Genomic DNA, 19,292 nt, shown 5'->3' with positions numbered 1-19,292 from the left:
CACATTTGTTTACCTCCCTGTTAGTGAGCATTTCTCCTTTGCCAGGATAATCCATCCACCTGACAGGTGTGGCATATCAAGAAGCTGATTAAACAGCATGATCATTACATAGGTCACCTTTGCTGGGGACAATAAAAGGCCACTCGAAAATTTGCAGTTTTGACACACAACACAATGCCACACATCTTAAGTATGAGGGAGCATGCAATTGGCATACTGACTGCAGGAATGTCCACCAGAGCTGTTGCCAGAGAATTGAATAATAATTTCTCTACCATAAGCCACCTCCAACGTCATTTTGGAGAATTTGGTAGTATGTCCAACCGGCCTCAGACCACGTGTAACCACGCCAGCCCACATCCGGCTTCTTGACCTGTGGGATCGCCTGAGACCAGCCCCCTGGACAGCTGTTGACAGTGTGGTTTTGTACAACCAAAGAACTTCTGCACAAACTGTCAGAAACCATCTCAGGGAAGCAGGCATAAGCTACGGACAACAAACACAATTGCATTTTATCGATGGCATGCACAGAGATACTGTGATGAGATCCTGAAGCCCTTTGTCGTGCCATTCATTCGCCTTCCATCACCTCATGTTTCAGCATGATAATGCTCATCCCCATGTTGCAAGGATCTGTACACAATTCCTGGATGCTGAAAATGTCTCAGTTCTTCCATGCCCTGCATACTCACCAGACATGTCATTCACGGAATATGTTTGGGGATGCTCTTGATCGATGCCTACGACAGCGTGTTCCAGTTCACAACACGGATGCGGAGATCATCCGTTCACCTACTTTGCGTCTCACAAAGACACGGCGGTTGGAACCAAAATTTGGACTCATCAGACCAAAGGACAGATTTCCACCGGTCTAATGTCCATAACTTGTGTTTCTTGGCCCAAGCAAGTCTTTTTTTCTTATTGGTTTCCTTTAGTAGTGGTTTCTTTGCAGCAATTAGACCATGAAGGCCTGATTCACGCAGTCTCCTCTGAACAGTTGATGTTGAGATGTGTATTTTACTTAAACTATTTGGGCTGCAATTTCTTAGTTGCAGTTAACTAATGAACTTATCCTCTGCATCAGAGGTAACTCTGGGTCTTACTTTCCTGTAGCGGTCCTCATGAGAGCTAGTTTCATCATAGTCTTTGATTGTTTTTGCGATTGCACTTGAAGAAACGTTCAAAGTTCTTGACATTTTCCGGATTGACTGACCTTCATGTCGCATAGAAATGATGGACTGTCATTTCTCTTTGCTTATTTGAGCTGTTCTTGCCATAATATAGACTTGGTCTTTTACCAAATAGGGCTATCTTCTGTATACCACCCCTACCTCATCACAACACAACTGATTGGCTCAAATGCATTAAGAAGGAAATAAATTCCACAAATTAACTTTTAACAAGGCACATTTCAGGTGACTACCACATGACGCTGGTTGAGAGAATGCCAAGAGTGTGCAAAGCTGTCATCAAGGCAAAGACTGGCTACTTTGAAGAATCTCAAATAAAAAATATATTTGTTTAACAATTTTTTTGTTATTACATGATTCCATATGTGTTATTTCACCATTTTAATGTCTTCACTATTATACTACAACGTACAAAATAGTAAAAATAAAGAAAAACACTTGAATGAGTAGGTGTTTCCAAACATTTGACTGGTACTGTATATATATATAGTGTCCTTTATTTTAAAGTGTTTGAAGACTTCACTTTTTTTCCTTTCCCTCCTGGTTTGGCATTCCTCCCTTTTTGAAGTATTTGTTTGAACTGCAGATTACTCCTTTAACCTTAAATTGTCTCCTACCTCGCATACGGCACACAACCATTCATTGACTGAGGTATAAAAAAACACACACAACTCACCTAGCTAGCTAGCTAGTTAGGTTGATAGCTGACAGTAGCCAACAAATTGATAAATAAAGTTACCATACGTGCTAGCTAATACATAGTTGCATACTACAGAAGTACTATTTTCTTAGTTGTTGGGCACCACAAAGTAGTTCAAAGTAATTCAAAACAGATATTGGCTGTAAACGTTATTTACAATAACGTATCAAACCTACCAGTCTTCTTTATCAAAACTGTTGAAGTAGCTAGCTGGCTAAAAACGTCACTTGCTTTGTTTACAAAATGTGGTGCTCTGTCCTGTCAACAGAGTGTAGGTTAAGGGTCAGCATACATAGGTTTGGTTTGTTCATAGCAGAAATCAGCTAGGTGAAGCAAACTTCTGCGCTTGCATACTCCCTAAAAATGTTTTTGAAAAAAGTGGCAATATTACAGTTGTTTTTCCCTCTTGCACCACCGTAGCAACAATAAAGCCATAACACTTCCTGAAACTAGTTAAGTAGTTAAGCAGAACAGCCCTTAGGAGGGAGTTATCACACAATAATCCCTGGGATCGAGGGCCTTGTTGCTTTTATAAAATGGTTGCCAAAATATTTATAAAAACATTATTTTAATGAATAAATTCGTTTTTGCATTCTGAAGATGCTACCCAAGCGGCTGGTCGTTAGTTATTTTCTCATGTTTGGACCAAGTCATTAATCCTTATCATTTTATTCATTCAATGTTTCTTCCCTAAACAAATCATTTCCATTTAGCTATCTTGCATAAATTTAATGATAATGAGAGACAAGAACGTCAATAAATAATGATTTAAAAGTATCAAATAGGCTTACATAGGCAACAACTATTATGGTTAGCAAGTTCGAGCTAACCAAGCTATAGTGACGTTTCCCATGATGGCACACGAGTGGAAGTAATGTCCATGGTCCTGGTGTTGGTAGCCTAGTGGTTAGAGAGTTGGACTAGTAACCGAAAGGTTGCAAGATTGAATCCCTGAGCCGACAAGGTAAAATCTGTCATTTTGCCCCTGAACACGCAGTTAACCCACTGTTCCTAGGCCGTCATTGAAAATAAGAATTTGTTCTTAACTGACTTGCCTAGTTAAAGAAATGTAAAATAAAAATAAATAAAATATTGACAGTCAGTGCTTGCCTCTTCTATGGTGGAGAATGGGACGTCCCACTCACATCGTTGCCAGCTAAAATGTCCCAGCACTTTCTGTTCTCAATGTTAGGGGTTGCCAATAAATCTCACAGCCATTATGTCCCTTGCCTCCTGGCCCGTATCGGATAACTTTTGCATTCTGAAGTTGCTACCCAAGTGGGATGGTCTTTAGTTCTTCTCTCATGTTTTGACCCAGTCCTTAATTCTAATCATTCTATTCATTCAATGTTGCTAAGGTAAACATATCCAAATAAAAAATATCCAATAGGCCTACACAGGCCACTGGCACTGTGCTGGTTAATGAATTAATGGAATTCCAAGTATTTATGGTTTCCATGGTGAATTATTAGTTCCATGTTTATTCTTGGGCTAGCTAGCCTGCTGGCATGGGAGTGAAAGCATTTTTAAAATGACACATTGTTGCTCAGATTGTAGAGGCTGACAGGTAGGTTTATACAACCCCCAACTGTTGCAAACCAAATAGTAGCATTGGAAAATAATGATGTGCTTTTTTTCCCCGAGGGAGATGAAGTTTATGACTTTCCTCCCTGGGCTGTGGGACAGTGGGAATTATGAGATTAACATGTCATGGTGTCCCTCAACTCCTGCATATCAACCAATCAGCATCCAGGATCCAAACAACTCATTTTATATTCAGAATTAATCTAAGATAAATCAAGAAATCTGTAATTCATTTTAACATTTCTGTTGAGGAGGTCTAAGTCACACAATTTTACATCTAGCTAAGATTTTTGGTGCATTACTTTTGAAGTTAATTTTTTTTCATGAAAACTAGTTGCTGCTGCGCTCTGTTGTTGAATCACAGCAAACACTTAATTGGAAAATCCTGTCCATAGTTCCCACCCCTACTGTTGACCAATCACAAACGAAGGGGCGTAGACTTCGGCTACCGAACTTCGACTTGCCTCAAGATAAAAACATTTAACAGCCGAAAACAAATAAGTCAAACACCAAAACGAACAAAAACATCACACATTTTAATTTAGGCATAATATAGGCACAAACTGTTTCGACTGGGAAGCATGCAACAGGCTTAACGAAAACGTGCTTATGTCGATGCAAAAATGCACTCGTATTGGTTACTTTTTTAGCGTGTTAACGTGTTTTGTGGAATCAAGACTTTCTGATATCACAGGCTGATGTCCACCCATTCTGTCTGTTGAAGCAGGTAGGGCAGCTAGGCAATCATGATCTTCAGTCATTCTCTTAAGTTTTGTAGTAATCATCCAAGTAGAGATAAATAAATGCAAGTGTTAACATTTAGGGTCACATTGATTTCTCAATTTAATCATTTTCTCAACTAACTGTCAGCAAAGAGTCAAACAAAAGAGGATATTTTATTAGATGTTGATACAGAGATAGAGATACTAATGTGTTTATTGGTGCATTTTAAGCATAGCACAATTAAAATACATCAAAGACAATGAAGCTAGTCGCTAGCTCATTTTACCTGCTTCATGCGAAAGCAGAATACAAGATAGCCTACACACTGACTTTGCGCTAAGCATCAATAGATTACCCCATCTGTGTTTTAAGCCTGTAGAATATAGAACAAAACAATGCAGCACTAAATATATACTGTAGGTTCTTACCATACGTTCTCTATCCCCATTGTAAAGTACGATCAAAGCTCCATCTGTTTCTGTTGCATATTTTTGGGCACAGTCTTTGCTGACATTTTTTGTCATCAAAAACCTCTATCCTCCTTTGTACTCAGACTCAGAATAAGTACTTGGACAACTGGCACAACTATAAACAAAAAGACAAAAAGCACAGCAGGTTACTGTAATGGAATTAATTTTGCTGGTGTGCGGTCCCCCCTCTGCTTCTCCTACCCAATCCATGGGTACCAGTGTTCAAATGCGACCACTCTTCGGCGGGTGTACCACAATTATTAACAGTCTCCCTCATAGTAGAATGGCTTTGTCATGGTAAGTCTTTGTAAATCACCTCTTTGTTGAGTCCAATGCTGCTGCAGACTACGAGACTAGGAGGGGGCAACAGCTCAGCACTCCTTCCTGGTTTTCACTGTCTTGCTGCTGTACTTTATGGGGATCCCCCAGCGTCTCATTAGATAGACATCAAACATGTAGGCGACCCCAGGCTCCAGGCCCCCGATCACGGCCGTCGTGACAGCCCGCCGAGGGTTTAGCTCCTGGAAGTATTTACACAGGACTCTCTCAGTGTCCGACCGTGACTCGGGCCCCATGCAGGGTGCCGTACCTCCCTTCTCCCCCTCGCCTTTACCCAGCCTCCGGCGGTACACGCAGTATAGGCTCCTCTCCTCTGTGCCCATCCAGGCCAGGGTGATGGATTCACAGCTCCGCAGCCTGTTGAAAGACTTAATCTGCAGGGTGGAGGGGAGCGAAGGTACCCCTTGACGATGGTAAGCAGAGGATGCCTGCATCTTAACAGAGGCCTTCAGCACCCCTAGAGCAGCTTGTCTGGGGGGCGCAGTACCCTCTCTCTCCAGGTGGATGAGGTAGGAGGGGCTGCCTTGGAGCCAGATCTGAGCCAAGTCTTCTCCCACAGCCTGGGAGCTAAGCTCTTGGCCCTTGCTGGAGACGGTGACCTTGATCTTCTCACTGCTTCCGCAGCTCTGGAGAGTGAATAGGCCACTCTGCTGCCAACCCCGGGGACGGAAGCTAAAGAACTCCCCAGAGGTTGAGCCTCCATCCCGGAAGGTCACCCACCGGAGCTCCCCTTCCCTGAGTGGTGTGATAGCTGGTCGGGCCTCCTCATGTGTTTGAGTGAACGTTCCAGTATATGCTGCACTGGTTCCATTTAGCCTGTCAATCAAAAAGACGTCAAAGTAGTACTGCGTGTCAGGGACAAGCTCTGAAACAGTGCACACGCTCTCTGTTCCCTTACAAACACATTGGAGTTCATCATGCTGGTCACGGAGCGCAGCAGGTGACCGGAGATCTGTTTCAGCATCCCACTGCTGCCACCACCAGTTTTTGAGAATCGGCCACACAGTTACTTTGCTTTGTTTGTCCTTCTTCTGCCGTTTCTTGTCTTTCTCCCGCTCTTTCCTGATGCCCTCCCGGGCAGCACAGAGGTTGCGGTAGTTGTGTTTGCGGTTGACAAGGACACAGTAGTCATAGCTGCGTTGGGTGTGCGGCAGTCTTGTGAGGGAGGTACTGGGGCCCCAGCTGAGGGTGACACTGGTCATTCCTACACCCAGGGTGTGGACATGGGGGTCAGAGGGAAGCTCTGGGAAGGCCCCTGAGGACCCAGAGCCCTGATGGAGGTACACGCTAGCCCTGGTGTCCTGGTCCTTGGGGCGCAGCCTGAGGATGTAGATAGATGCTGGGGCGTAGGAAGGACCTGTGTAGGTGTCCATGGCGTTGCCAGTGTAGGTGTGTATCTTGTCCTCAGTCCCAGGCCCTCTCCACCACACCTCTGGCATACTCTTCTTGGTACTCCCTGTGCAGAAAACACTGTTAAGCCATGGGTCATTAATATTCTGCCTCATACATGCACACACATACTTACACTCACTAGAGAGAACATACATTCACACTCATTGAAGATACAGTCTTACAGTTCAATATGTATCGTGATTACTTTTAAGGAATACAGTAGTCAACTCTAATCAATGAAGTGCAAAGAAGATTGTCCCTTATTCATATAAACCCCTTTTCACCATCATCCTTTATAATTTCTCCTTACCTTGGGAAATAAAAGGGGACCAAATGTTACACAATTGAAGTGAATAATTTAGGCAGACGTTGGGGAACATAGGGTTCACACTCTGAATGATTTATGTGTCACAGTATAACTTCATAAAGCTGTTCGTTTGTCCATCTAGAATACCCACTGATTTTAACTAAGCAGGCTGGTGAGGACCATGTTGCATAACATCATTGCTAGCCTAAATAGGCTACTTTTGGTAACTGACCTTTTTGTGCTCACCGAGAGATTATATATATATATATTTTTAATTGAATGTAGTTATGTCGCTTAGACTTATCTGTTCTTTATTTAACCCTCAAGTTCTATTTCTGCAACTCTTTGAGAGGTTTCCACCAGATTTGCTATATTTTGGGTTTCACTTAGCCCATAGAAGCGCAAATAAAAACTATTGGGCATGAATATGAGACATTTCCAATGAAATCGTAAAGGTCAGAATTTAGCTGAATTTCAGTTTATACTGTATAGGCTATTACTTGCATGCCGTTCTGTACAAATCTATCTATGTATCAATCTTATAAAAGTTATTTTAAAAAGCAGAACCCTCTCTATATGTGTTATTTTAAATGACAAATTTAAAACCCTTATCCTCAAGTATTGGCAAAACAGTGCCTTGCAAAAGTATTCATCCCCCTTGGCGTTTTTCCTATTTTGTTACATTACAACCTGTAATTTAAATTGATTTTTATTTGGATTTCATGTAATGGACATACACAAAATAGTCCAAATTTGTGAAGTGAAATGAAAAAAATAACTTGTTTCAAAAAATGTTAAAAAATGTATAAAAGGGAAAAGTGGTGCGTGCATATGTATTCACCTCCTTTGCTATGAAGCCCCTAAATAAGATCTGGTGCAACCAATTACCTTCAGAAGTCACATAATTAGTTAAATAAAGTTCACCTGTGTGCAATTTAAGTGTCACATGATCTGTCACATGATCTCAGTATATATATAATATATATACCTGTTCTGAAAGGCCCCAGAGTCTGCAACTCCACTAAGCAGGGGGCACCACCAAGAAAGCGGCACCATGAAGACCAAGGAGCTCTCCAAACAGGTCAGAGACAAAGTTGTAGAGAAGTACAGATGAGGGTTGGGTTATAAAACAATATCAGAAACTTTGAGCACCATTAAATCCATTATAAAAAAAATTATGAATATGGCTCCACAACAAACCTGCCAAGAGCGGGCCGCCCACCAAAACTCATGGACCAGTCAAATAGGGCATTATTTAGAAAGGCAACAAAGAGACCAAAGATAACCATGAAGGAGCTGCAAAGCTCCACTGCGGAGATTGGAGTATCTGTCCATAGGATCACTTTAAGCCATACACTCCACAGAGCTGGGCTTTACGGAAGAGTGGCCAGAAAAAAGCCATTGCTTACAGAAAAAAATAAGCAAACATGTTTGGTGTTCGCCAAAAGGCATGTGAGAGACTCCCAAACATATGGGAGAAGGTACTCTGGTCAAATGTAGGTTTTTGGCCATCAAGGAAAACGCTATGTCTGGCACAAACCCAGCACATCTCATCACCCCAACAACGCCATCCCCACAGTGAAGCATGGTGGTGGCAGCATCATTCTGTGGGGATGTTTTTCATCGACAGGGACTGGGAAACTGGTCAGAATTGAAGGAATAATGGATGGCGCTAAATACGGGGAAATTCTTGAGGGAGACCTGTTTCAGTCTTCAAGAGATTTGAGACTGGGACAGAGGTTCACCTTCCAGCAGGACAATGACCCTAAGCATACTGCTAAAGCAACACTCGAGTGGTTTAAGTGGAAAAATGTAAATGTCTTGGAATGGCCTAGTCAAAGCCCAGACCTCAATCCAGTTGGGAATCTGTGGTATGACTTAAAGATTGCTGTACACCAGCGGAACCCATCCAACTTGAAGGAGCTGGAGTTGTTTTGCTTGAAGAATGGGCAAAAATCACAGTGGCTAGGCGTGCCAAGCTTATAGAGACATAACCCAAGAGACTTGCAGTTGTAATTGCTGCAAAAGGTGGCTCTACATTATAATAATTATGAATTAATAATATTAATAACAAGTATTGACTTTGGGGGGGGGGTGAATAGTTAATAATTGTGCACTCTCAAGTTTTTTGTCTTATTTCTTGTTTGTTTCATAATAAAAAATATTTTGCATCTTCAAAGTGGTAGGCATGTTGTGTAAATCACACGATACAAACCCCCGAAAAAAATCTATTTTAATTCCACGTTGTAAGTGGAACAACAAAATAGGAAAAATGCCAAGGGGGTGAATACCTTCGCAAGCCACTGTACTGTATGTGAGCCAGATATAATCATACTTTAATACAAACATCCATCTAATCTCTCTTACATTCAGGAAAAAAGTGTGACATTTAGATATTACTGTCCTTCTTGCTTTGAAGGTAAAATGGTTGGGCAGATTGTCCAGTGATATACTAGGCCTGGGCTCAGTACTGTGTGTGTGTGAGTAAGAGAGAGGGAGAGAGGAAAAGAGAGAGAGGTGGAAAGAGAGAGCAAGACCAATGGACTGATTAAGTCTCTCCTATCTTGTAGACATTTATGACCAGGGTTAGTCTTTAAATGGACACTATGTCAAAAATAAATGGCTCCAGTGTGAATTGGATTGAGGTGTAATGAAACTGAATTGATATGAATAGGAATTGCATGTGAGAGGGTGTTGTGTGTAGTTGCCTTTATTTTCTATCAGTGTTTCCCACTTACAGTGTGGATTTTTAGGCGGTTTGTCCTTCAGGGTTCGGGCTGCGAGGGTCCATTCGATGGGGAGGTCACAGGGACTGACGGTCACAGACATCATCACAACCTTCTTCAATGTGAAGTACAGTCTGCACGAAGATAGGTACCACACGAAAAAGGGATTGTCTATTAAATTCTCATGTATTTTTCTTCCCCCTTTCAAATGTAACAACATACTGTTACTAAGAAAAGTACTGTACATGTAGCCGTCAAAGCATTCCAAGTGTTTTTAGAAAATGTCCACTCCTTTGTTTCTCCCATACACTGTTAAGCTCGTAAAGCAAACAAGGAGAGTTCAACTAACGATCTGTGATAAGCTTTCATCGACCTGCGCTGTACAGATGGATATCTCTTTGCTGTAACCTTCTAAAATCGTGCATAGCATGAAGACAGCAATGTTGCTTTGGAATGTTGGGCAATTATAGGACCATGAAACATTTGTCATTGGATTGCTACATTAGATATCCCTCCTCACCGTGTGCGATGACAATCCACAGAACTGCAGTCTATGGACACACAATGTTAGACTACAGGTGTCAATCCAACATCACATTTCTGTGCTTAGACATTCTGGTCTCCTTCTACAAGCTTATTGTTCATCTCCTCCACAATATAATTAGATTCAAATTCACCAATTAACCATGACTATCATTATCAATCACCAACTCAGTCAGCAATATTTGATCATCTTTGTATTTTCACCAACATAACTCATCAAGGTGAGACATTCAATATTGAGATGTAATTGACCTCTATGTTGTCATAGGCTCCGGAATATTTACTCTGCCCATTGAAAAATAGTATCATTCTTTTACATATATTTTCTGGATCAACTGCTGATGTGCTGCAGTTTATCAACAGCTGTGCCGTGCTAATGTTGTCAAGGGCAATACATAGTTTAACTGATTGATTAATTAGAATCATAATTAGCGGATTTTTTCCTCATTTAAAAAAAAATCTGTTTTGTAATGCATGGCTGCATGGATGGACAGATGGACAGCTCACAGGGATGCCCATATTCCAATTTACAGCTCCCAGGGTTAGAGCTCTACCACTGACATGATCAGCAGAGCCCGGGCCAAGCGGGTTGCTCTTCCTGCCCATGGGGCCACACTACACTCAACCACTGCCTTTCCAACAACCAAAGAAATGGCTATTAAGATTAAGGCTATCATTGTTTTTGCTCAAACCCATGAAGAATTACACAGGAAATTACCATTTGGGTAGCTTGTAATAACATAGCCTATTGTTGTGACATCATTTTAAACAGGGGCCTTTCTTAATAAGTATTTCAATCTTTGTCCAGGACACGGAACATAAACATTCAGTGTGCAATACTATCCACCTCCTCTGACGTGGTCTCTATACTGTACCTCCGGGTGCGTCCTTTGGGCAGATGTATGGAGGTGACCTTTCCATCAGGCAGCCAGGCGGTGGGGCGGAGTGGCACCTCATTCTCAGGGGCCAGAGCCGAGTGTCCTTGGGGCCAGGAGGGGCCACAGAGGAGAGTCACGGCCAGGCAGAGATACCAGGACAGGGCCATTGCTGCCATCATTCACACTGTCACCACTCTGCCGTCTCCCAGGGACTGAAAGAGCAGGGGAAAGGTCAAAAGCATCCATCAGTTCCATCACATACAGTTCTGCTCCTACTGTTCATGATGTACTAAAGAGGTCTAGCAGCAGATGATTCATTGATATGAGGAAACATTTCCGCTATTCACACGGAATTATTCATGCGGGAAAGCAAATTGCCACGCTATATTACTGGGATCTGTATAGCGCAGCTTGACACTTGGTGAAAAATCACTCATCGTACGACTTTCAAAGCGTGAAGTGGGTTGCAAATATCTCTCAGAAGTGGATTCATTTGAATATATAGATCTATTTATAGTATGCCAGTACAAATGGGTTTGTTCTCTAAATAGAGGGTATTTTTTCATGGTCGTTGCAGCCTTTGTTAACGGAAATCCGCCACTTCAGTTTGGAAAAACACAAACAACATCTGGAGGTGCTTCAGTATAATCCAATTGGGAGACAGATTCTCTTGACAAAAGCAGACAAAGCCACAAGAACTTTGAAACAGATTTCAGATTGGGCTGCTTTTTCTTTCCTGTTCTCACTGTTGTGATGATTTGTAGATATGATTACAGGTCTCGGCTCTCGTCCCCAGAGAAAAAATGCATTCATTCAAAGTCACAGTCTTCAAAAAACGCCTGCTTCTCAACGTGTGTTTGTCGGCGTCAAGGCTGTGCCCTGCAGATCAGATGACAATTGTACGTAGGTTCTAGGCATATGCATCTGAGTCTTGATCAGGCCCTGGGACCTCTGAGTTACAACAACAGTTGCATCATTACAAAGTATGGAGGATCTCATTATCCAAGTAGTGGAGTCAACACACCCATAAAGCTTTTACAGAGAGGGAGAAAGGGAGAGAGAGAGAAATGAGAGAGGGAGGTGAGAGTGAGAAAGATTGAAATATTGAGAAATGAGAGATGCAGAGTGAGGGAGAGTGAGAGAACATTTTGAGAAATGAGAAGAGGGGGAGGCTGGGGTCCAGAGTAATAAATGAGAAATGGAGCAAAAGAAGGCAAAGTGTGATGGAAGGAGGCACATATATTGAAATGATTGGTGTTTTCTACAGCTTCACGTCTAATGGGTTCATAACTGGTGCCACATACTGTATAGTGCACTCGGAAAGTATTCAGATCCTTTGACTTTTCCCACATTTTGTTATGTTACAGCCTTATTCTAAAATAGATTTGTTTTAATTGTCCATATCAATCTAGACACAAAACCCCTTAATGACAAAGCAAAAAAAAAAAATAAAAAAAATGAAATATGCCATTTACATAAGTATTGAGATGCTTTACTCAGGCCTGAATTCCAAGCGTCACATCTGGAGGAAACCAGGCACCACTCATCACCTGGCCAATACTGTCCCTACGGTGAGGCATGGTGGTGGCAGCATCATGCTGTGGGGATGTTTTTCAGCGGCAAGGACTGAGAAACTAGTCGTTCTTGAGGGAAAGATGAACAAAGTACAGAGAGATCGTTGATGAAAACCTGCTACAGAGTTCTCAGGACCTCACACTGGGGCGAAGGTTCACCTTTCAACAGGACAATGACCCTAAGCACACAGCCTAGACAACGCAGGAGTGGCTTCGGGACAAGTCTCTGTATGTCCTTGAGTGGACCAGCCAGAGCCCGGACTTGAACCTGACTGAACATTTCTGGAGACACCTGAAAATAGCTGTGCAGCGATGCTCCCCATCCAACCTGACAAAGCTTGAGAGGATCTGCAGAGAAGAATGTGAGAAACTCCCCAAATAAATCAAATCAAATCAAATCTTATTTGTCTCATACACATGGTTAGCAGATGTTAATGCGAGTTTAGCAAAATGCTTGGGCTTCTAGTTCCGACAGTGCAGTAATATCTAACAATATTACCTAACAGTAATATCTAACAAGTAATCTAACAATTCCCCAACAATTACCTAATACACACAAATCTAAAGGGGTGAATGAGAATATGTACATGTAAGTATATGGATGAGTGATGGCGAAGATGCAATAGATGGTATAAAATAGTATATACATGTGATATGAGTAATGTAAGATATGTAAACATTATTAAAGTGGCATTATTTAGAGTGCATTGTATAAAGTGACTAGTGATCCCTTTATTAAAGTGGCCAGCGATTGGGTCTTAATGTAGGCAGCAGCCTCTCTGAGTTAATGATTGCTGTTTAGCAGTCTGATGGCCTTGAGATAGAAGCTGTTTTTTAGTCTCTCAGTCCCAGCTTTGATGCACCTGTACTGACCTCACCGTCTGGATGGTAACAGTGTGAACAGGCAGTGGCTCTGGTGGTTGATGTCCTTGATGATCTTATTGGCCTTCCTGTGACATTGGGTGTTGTAGGTGTCATGGAGGGTAAGTAGTTTGCCCCCAGTGATGCATTGTGCAGACCACACCACCCTCTGGAGAGCCTTGCAGTTGAGGGTGGTGCAGTTGCCGTACCAGGCTGTGATACAGCCCGACAGGATGCTCTCGATTGTGCATCTGTAAAAGTTTGTCAGGGTTTTGGGTGACAAGACAAATTTCTTCAGCCTCCTGAGGTTGAAGAGGCGCTGTTGCGCCTTCTTCACCACACTGTCTGTGTGAGTGGACCATTTCAGTTTGTCTGTGATGTGTACGCCGAGGAACTTAAAACTTTCCACCTTCTCCACTGCTGTCCCTTCGATGTGGATAAGGGGATGCCCCCGCTACTGTTTCCTGAAGTCCACGATCATCTCCTTTTGTTTTGTTGATGTTGAGTGAGAAGTTGTTTTCCCGACACCACACTCCGAGTGCCCTCACCTCCTCCCTGTAGGCTATCTTGTCGTTGTTGGTAATCAAGCCCACTACTGTTGTGTCGTCTGCAAACTTGATGATTGAGTTTAAGGCGTGCATGGCCACGCAGTCGTGGGTTAACAGGGAGTACAGGAGGGGGATGAGCACGCACCCTTGTGGGGCCCCAGTGTTGAGGGTCAGCGAAGTTGAGATGTTGTTTCCTACCTTTACTACCTGGGAGTGGCCGGTCAGAAAGTCCAGGACCCAATTGCACAGAGCGGGTTTGAGACCCAGGGCCTCCAGCTTGATGATGAGCTTGGAGGGTACTATGATGTTGAATGCTGAGCTGTAGTCAATGAACAGCACTCTTACATAGGTATTAATTTTCTCCAGATGGGATAGGGCAGTGTGCAGTGTGATGGCGATTGCGTCGTCTGTGGATCTGTTGGGGCGGTATGCAAACTGAAGTGGGTCTAGGGTGGCCGGTAAGGTGGAGGTGATATGATACTTGACTAGTCTTCAAAGCCCTTTCATGATGACAGAAGTGAATGCTACGGGGTGGTAGTCACTTAGTTCAGTTATCTTTGCCTTCTTGGGTACAGGAACAATGGCAGCCATCTTGAAGCAGGTGAGGACAACAGACTGGGATAAGGAACGATTGAATATGTTCGTAAACACATCAGCCAGCTGGTCTGCGCATGCTTTGAGGACGCGACTAAGGATGCTGTCTGGTCCGGCATCATTGCGAGAGTTAACACGTTTAAATGTTTTACTCACGTCAGCCACGGAGAAGAGGGGGGGGCGGGGGCGCAGTCCTTGTTAGCGGCCCGCGACAGTGGCACTGTATAATCCACAAAGAAGGTGTTTAGTTTGTCTGGAAGCGTGACATCGGTGTCTGTGACGTGGCTGGATTTCTTTTTGTAGTCCGTGATTTCCTGTAGACCCTGCCACATACGTTTAGTGTCTGAGCCATTGAATTGCGACTCCACCTTGTCCCTGTACTGGCATTTCGCTTGTTTGACTGCCTTGCGGAGGGAATAGGTACACTGTTTATATTCAGACATTTTCCCAGACCTCTTTCCATGGTTAAATGCGATGGATCGCGCTTTCAGTTTTGCGCTAATGCCACATCCACGGTTTCTAGTTAGGGTAGGTTTTAATAGTCACAGTGGGTACAACATCTCCAATGCACTTCTTTATAAACGCACTCACAGAGTCAGCGTATAAGTCAATGTTGTTCTCTGAGTCTGACCAGAACATATTCCAGTCCGCGTGAGCAAAACATTGTCCAAAACATCAACCAGGTGTGCCAAGCTTGTAGCGTCATACCCAAGAAGACTCGAGGCTGTAATCGCTGCCAAAAGTGTTTCAACAAAGTACTGAGTAAAGGGTCTGAATACTTGTGCAAATGTAATATTTCAGTATTTTGGTTTTAATAAATTTGCCTGTTTTTGCTCTGTCGTTATGGGGTATTGTGTGTAGATTGATGAGGGGGAAAAAACGATTTAATACATTTTAGAATAGGGCTGGAACGTCACAAAATGAGAAAAAAGTGAAGGGGTCTGAATACTTTCCAAGCGCACAGTATGCTGCGTACTTCTAGGCCCATATTTATATTTACAAGACTGAGTGCTGATCTAGGATCAGCATATCAAGCGTCTCAAAGTATGATGTTTTTATTTATTTGAACCGTCAATTTTTACACAATGCTTTTTTTTCTGCATTTCTGACTGGATTTATATATCTGGATGAAATAAAGACAACCTCTCTTTTAGTGGAGTATATCTGGGCCTCAATTTCACTTGGTTACAGGAAAATGGTTACAGAATATGTGGGATTGAAGATGCAATCTTCAGAACTGCAGCCAGATAATTAACTCTCTTCGCCACCAGGGGATAGCTTTGGCCTTGTGGAGCTTTTTTATCAGTCAAATATGGTCAAATAAGGACACATAACACAATTTCTGAGTTATTAAAATGTTCACATCCTCTTCAAATTCTGTGTACTTGTAAGACTGTAATTTGTGATTTTCTTTCTTCATCATGTGTTGAAAGTCTTGTGAAATGTGATTTTAGTTGGAAAGAGCTTCCTTTATATAACTTGTATTCTTATGTATTCATATGCTTCTTATATACAGACTCTGAACCATCAAACTAAATACGTTTTTTTTTACCTTTTCTCAATTTCAAAATCACATTTCATAAGATTCTCAACATATGTGATGAAGAAAGAAAATCATAATATACAGTGTTACAATTACACAGAATATGAAGAGGATGGGAACATTTTAATAACTGTTCTGTGTTGTGTCCTGATTGACCATGTTTGACTGGGGGAAAAAACACAAGGCCATAGCTATCCACTGGTGTCGCAGAAGGTTAATTATCTTTCTAGTGGAACCAAACATTGCAGGTTCAAAGCCTGCATGTGCAAATTGTCAACATATGATGTGAATAAGTATGTTTGTGTAATTAAATGTCCTATGAATGAAATAATGTGCACATTATCAACATATTAAGTGTAGAACATATGGGTGTCTTTGTATGATTAAATGTTGTTCAAATGTCCTGTGAATGAAATGTAAAAGGAATGTTTCTCTATATCACCCAAAAGTACACTATGCAAATTGACAAACACAATGGGGATGTATTCCAATCTGCTTATGTTTTAAGGAGCTACACAAACTTAAATATAACATTTTCTAAACGTTCTTGAAATGTTCTGAGGACCTCAAAGAAAAGGTCAAATGTATATTGTGTGAACATCAATGAAATATCACCTTAAACATAAAACAATGCTATGAACGTCATAAAAATGAACTTACAACTGAACAGTTCTAGTGTTTTGGGAACCTATCTCTTGTGATAGTCTCACAATGTTCCCACAACCTAAATAAATGTTTTAGGAACTTTTGAAGAACATCAAAAATGTTTTCTGGGAATGTTCTTACAACTTCAAGCAACATTATTTTCAACCTAATAGAAACATTGTTATAATGAGCACAAATGGACAGTTTTTGTGTTTTTGGAACATATCTCTTGTCGTATCGACACAATGTTCCCATAACCTAATGAAACATGCTGGGAACATTAAAATAACAGACAAAATGTGCTCTGGGAAAATTCTTGTAAAACCAGGTGAATGTTTTTGCACCCTAAAAAAAACATTGTAGAATCTTCCGCACAACTGTACAGTTTTTATGTTTGGGAACATACTGAATCATTAGTAATGTCCCCACAATGTTTCCACCAAATTGTTCCCACAACATAATGAAACATTCTGGGAACCTTTAAAGAACAAATGAAATGTGTTCTGGGAACGTTCTTTTAACATCAAGTGAAGGTTTTATACTCCCTAAAAGAAGCGCCGTATAATCATCTGCACAATTGGACAGTTTTTGTGTTTTGGGAACATATATTTTTGTTCTCATTACACTCTTCCCACAACCAAATGAAACATTCTAGGAGCCTTTAAAAAACAGATTAAATGTGTTCTAGGAATGTTCTTGCAACATCAGGCAAATGTTTTATACAATCATTCTATAATCATCACCACGACTGGACAGTGTTTGTGTTATGAGAAGATTTACTCAGACCTAACAAATGTTCTGGGAACTTTCACAGAACCAATTTTGGTTTGCTTTGGTATCGGTATAGACACTGTGTCAGATGTCTTCTGTCCTAGACTTAGGGGGTCCCATCTGCCTCCTGTGAGTGGGTTAGAGGGACAGATTAAATGGCATGGGTAGGTCCCCAAAGGATTTTATGTATCCTCACTAATATGGGATATGGTTTGGGGGGACATGATATGGCGAGGGAGTCGGAGGTGGAGTGTAGAGGGTGCTTCTACCCCACTGCTAGTGTGTCTGAGTGTGTTAGCCGTCTCTCTCCCTTATATCCACCACCCCCTCTTTCTCACCATCCCTTTCGCTCTCTCTCTCACACTCTCGCTCGCTCGCTCTCACACACACACACACACACACACACACACACACACACACACACACACACACACACACACACACACACACACACACACACACACACACATTATTGCTAGATCTCTCTGATGTCCTCCTTCATTATGTCCTCTTTCCTTCTGCTATCACTTCCCACTTCACAGTCACACTTAGCAACTCTTATGGGGAGCTAGAGGAACATACTGAGATACCGGCTGACAGAGAGACAGAGAAAAAGGCAGGTTGACTGACAGAGAGACATGCAAGTGATTGACAGACAAGCGGTCATAGTGAAACAGTGGTTTAGAGGAAAGCTACAGTATGTAGAAAATGAAGTAAATAAAACCCAGAAAAAATACATAAAAATCTTCACTATTTGCATCATCTGTTTGTCCCACCGACAACAAACCCAAAGTACTCCAAACCCCCACACAGCTTTCTCCAACCTCCTGAGGCTGAGAGAAAAAAATGAACTGCTCTGATGTAGAAACAAGTTTGAATAACATCCAGACTTGTTTATCGATATGAACATTTCAAGATGATGCACACACAGGCACTTGACAACAACATGCTTGTCCTTACCTCACAGAGCAGACAGACTCTCCCACTCCAGAGCAGAATATGAGGGATGAGAGGAGAGATGGATGAAATAAAAAGGCAGGTTGACTGACAGAGAGACAGACAAATGATTGACAGACAAGCAGTCATAGTGAAACATACAGTGGTTTAAAGGAAAGCTATAGTATGTAGAAAATTAGGTGAAAAAAACACAAAAAAACATAAAAGCTTCATTATTTGCGTCATGTACTTGTCCCACCGACAACAAACCCAAAGTACTCCAAACCCCCACACAGCTTTCTCCAACCTCCTGAGGCTGAGAGAAAAAAATGAACTGCTCTGATGTAGAAACAAGTTTGAATAACATCCAGACTTGTTTATCGATGTGAACATTTCAAGATAATGCACACACAGGCACTTGACAACAACATGCTTGTCCTTACCTCACAGTGCAGACAGACTCTCCCACTCCAGAGCAGAATATGAGGGATGAGAGGAGAGATGAACGAAAGGAGGATGAGAGATGGACGGGAGGAGGAGCTCGAGCAAACAACACAGGTTGTTGTTGGATGCCCCTTTCCCTCCCTTGGAGCTTGCTTTCTGCTTTAGTAGGTGTCCGGCTGCCTCAGCACCACTCTCAGTGTGGTGTCAGGTCCCAAAGCACAGTATTGGGTATCTGTAGGTCCCACTCAGTCACACGTGGAGCCTTACCCCATACGAGTCCTACAAGATCTGTGATCGCTATGTGAATGTCATCGTCTGTGAGTGAAGCTTCTCTCTCTTCTCTTCTCTATCCTCTTCTCCTATTTCTCTCTAGTTTTTTTCCCTCTCAAATGTCTCTCCTCTTCTCCAGTCCAGTTCAGATCTCAGTGAGCAGCACAAATCAAACAGAGGTAGGCACACGTGTGTAGTGTGTGTGTATGTGTGTTCAGGGTGGTGAGGTCACAGAGTGGGAGTGGGGGTGGTGG

At 42.1% G+C, this 19,292-nt stretch overlaps 1 protein-coding gene across 2 annotated transcripts; it reads right to left on the bottom strand.

Annotated features, from left to right (window-relative positions):
- Positions 1–3,997: 3,997 nt before the first annotated feature.
- On the bottom strand, positions 3,998–19,222 carry LOC106607607 (protein NDNF). 2 transcript variants are annotated; one of them, XM_014204744.3, is made up of 4 exons: positions 18,768–19,222; positions 10,850–11,064; positions 9,444–9,565; positions 3,998–6,462 (listed from the first exon to the last, which is right to left on the bottom strand). In XM_014204744.3, the coding sequence occupies exons 2-4, from the start codon at positions 11,029–11,031 to the stop codon at positions 5,039–5,041; spliced, it is 1,728 nt and encodes a 575-aa protein (XP_014060219.1). In that variant the 5' UTR covers positions 11,032–11,064; positions 18,768–19,222; the 3' UTR covers positions 3,998–5,038. The 2 variants fall into 2 exon arrangements, with proteins under 2 accessions (XP_014060219.1, XP_082832286.1); XM_082976160.1 differs by lacking the exon at positions 18,768–19,222 and adding an exon at positions 18,349–18,459.
- Positions 19,223–19,292: the final 70 nt, after the last annotated feature.

The sequence above is a fragment of the Salmo salar genome, chromosome 01 (genome assembly GCF_965601325.2).
Source record: "Salmo salar chromosome 01, fSalSal1, whole genome shotgun sequence".
Lineage (NCBI taxonomy): Eukaryota > Metazoa > Chordata > Actinopteri > Salmoniformes > Salmonidae > Salmo > Salmo salar.
This window is presented reverse-complemented; position numbering and strand designations above follow the sequence as displayed.